Here is a 1,916-nt window from a genome sequence, read left to right on the forward strand (position 1 = left end):
ATCACACGTTGCGTAGCCTCATCTGACGTAATCATTCATTGCGTAGCCTCATCTGACGTAATCACACGTTGCGTAGCCTCATCTGACGTAATCATTCATTGCGTAGCCTCATCTGACGTAATCACACGTTGCGTAGCCTCATCTGACGTAATCATTCATTGCGTAGCCTCATCTGACGTAATCACACGTTGCGTAGCCTCATCTGACGTAATCATTCATTGCGTAGCCTCATCTGACGTAATCACACGTTGCGTAGCCTCATCTGACGTAATCATTCATTGCGTAGCCTCATCTGACGTAATCACACGTTGCGTAGCCTCATCTGACGTAATCATTCATTGCGTAGCCTCATCTGACGTAATCACACGTTGCGTAGCCTCATCTGACGTAATCATTCATTGCGTAGCCTCGTTTATTCGCATCAAACAGTCGAGAGGGAAACTAGATGGAAACAGTCTAGATTCTAATTTTTATTCATTTAATTTTTTGCGAATTTTGAAAAGTTCGATAAAAATTCACTCTACAACTGGATGGAAACACGATTATTCACTCATTCACACACTGATAGTAACTTTCACTGACCACAGTTTGCTGATCAATAAGCAGTGTTTGTACTTTKTCATCTGAGGAGTGATGAAAAGAAAAATACCATCAGATACCACGATATCAGTATTACTGTTGAAAACACTGGGATATAAAATCTGGATCGTACCCGTCCAACACTAAACTGAAGATAGTAACTTGATTGTTGTTTAGGATTATATTATGAGTTAATAAAGTACATTCCATAATGCTCCCCACTCTTAATTTTGAGTATTTTCTCAAATTTCTGAGTCTCCAGCAGTCACAGCTCAGTGAAATACTGCATTAAGTTGAACATTTTGCAGTGAAATCTCCAGTCCAACAATTTGTGACACGTTTAAACTTGGACTGTTGTTTCTGCTGTTGAAGTTCAGCTGAGCTTCAAAGACAGATGGATTTTCTTGTTTTGCAAAGATCCCATTGTAGTCTGTGGGGAAAAAAGTTTTTCACACATTTGGTCTTTTTTTTTACAATGTGCAGCTAACAAACACAATATTGATGATACATATTTAAATGTATTTTTATGTGTTTTTCCAAACCTGCAGGGGGAGTTTTAAATCTGAGCTCACAACAGAAACAGAGGAATAATGTATAAATATTAAAACAGTTATGCATGAACACCCTGAGTACTCACCTGACTTCGCTCTCTTTAATGTGTCCAGCCAGTTCTTCTACAAACTTCTCTCCTTTCATCCAGTAGATGATGGGCCTGCGGTTTTCTCCACTGTAGCCAAAAAAAGCCTTGCAGTCCAGACTTAGAGGCATACCTGTGAGACAGAACAGGATTTCATAAAAACTACAGCAGCAAGATATTCAGCTTTAAATACAGTTTAAGAAGGTTTAAATACAGTTCTGTGCAGACATTAAACCATCCACCCTACCTGGTCAACATTAAAATCAGTTATCAGCCCAGGACTGAGAACTGAAGTATTTCATTTAGCTGACATTGTTTGTTCACTGAAGGTTTGACTCTAGAAGGTTGGAAATACAATAAACCCCTCCATGCATCTGAGATAAAACTCCTTATTTTATGTTCAATTTCTCTMCATTTTATTTAAAAACATCCAGACTGCAGCAGACAGTCGTAGCTTTACATGTTTATAACCCCCTAAAGTTAACTTATCTTTAAAAGCTCACGCTTGTGTTATACAGAGTATGAAATGTTTTTATGCGACTTTGTCATGAGTTTTATGCAAAAGTAAAACCTTGTTAGAGTGTATATTACAGTGTAGACTAAAACCTTGTTAGAGTGTATATTACAGTGTAGACTAAAACCTTGTTAGAGTGTATATTACAGTGTAGACTAAAGTAAACCTTGTTAGAGTGTATATTAC

The 1,916-nt window shown here is 37.7% G+C and overlaps 1 protein-coding gene across 1 annotated transcript in view; it reads right to left on the minus strand.

The window, feature by feature from the left end:
* LOC106536780 (X-linked interleukin-1 receptor accessory protein-like 2) overlaps window positions 1-1,916 on the minus strand; it is a gene marked incomplete at both ends in the record, with an annotated part of 25,335 nt that overhangs the window by 2,648 nt on the left and 20,771 nt on the right. The window contains 1 exon segment of the mRNA XM_014034107.1: window positions 1,217-1,349. Within this exon segment, the coding sequence (XP_013889561.1) occupies window positions 1,217-1,349 (133 nt within the window).

Source organism: Austrofundulus limnaeus, unplaced genomic scaffold (assembly GCF_001266775.1).
Source record: "Austrofundulus limnaeus strain Quisiro unplaced genomic scaffold, Austrofundulus_limnaeus-1.0 Scaffold1970, whole genome shotgun sequence".
NCBI classification, from domain to species: Eukaryota; Metazoa; Chordata; class Actinopteri; order Cyprinodontiformes; family Rivulidae; genus Austrofundulus; species Austrofundulus limnaeus.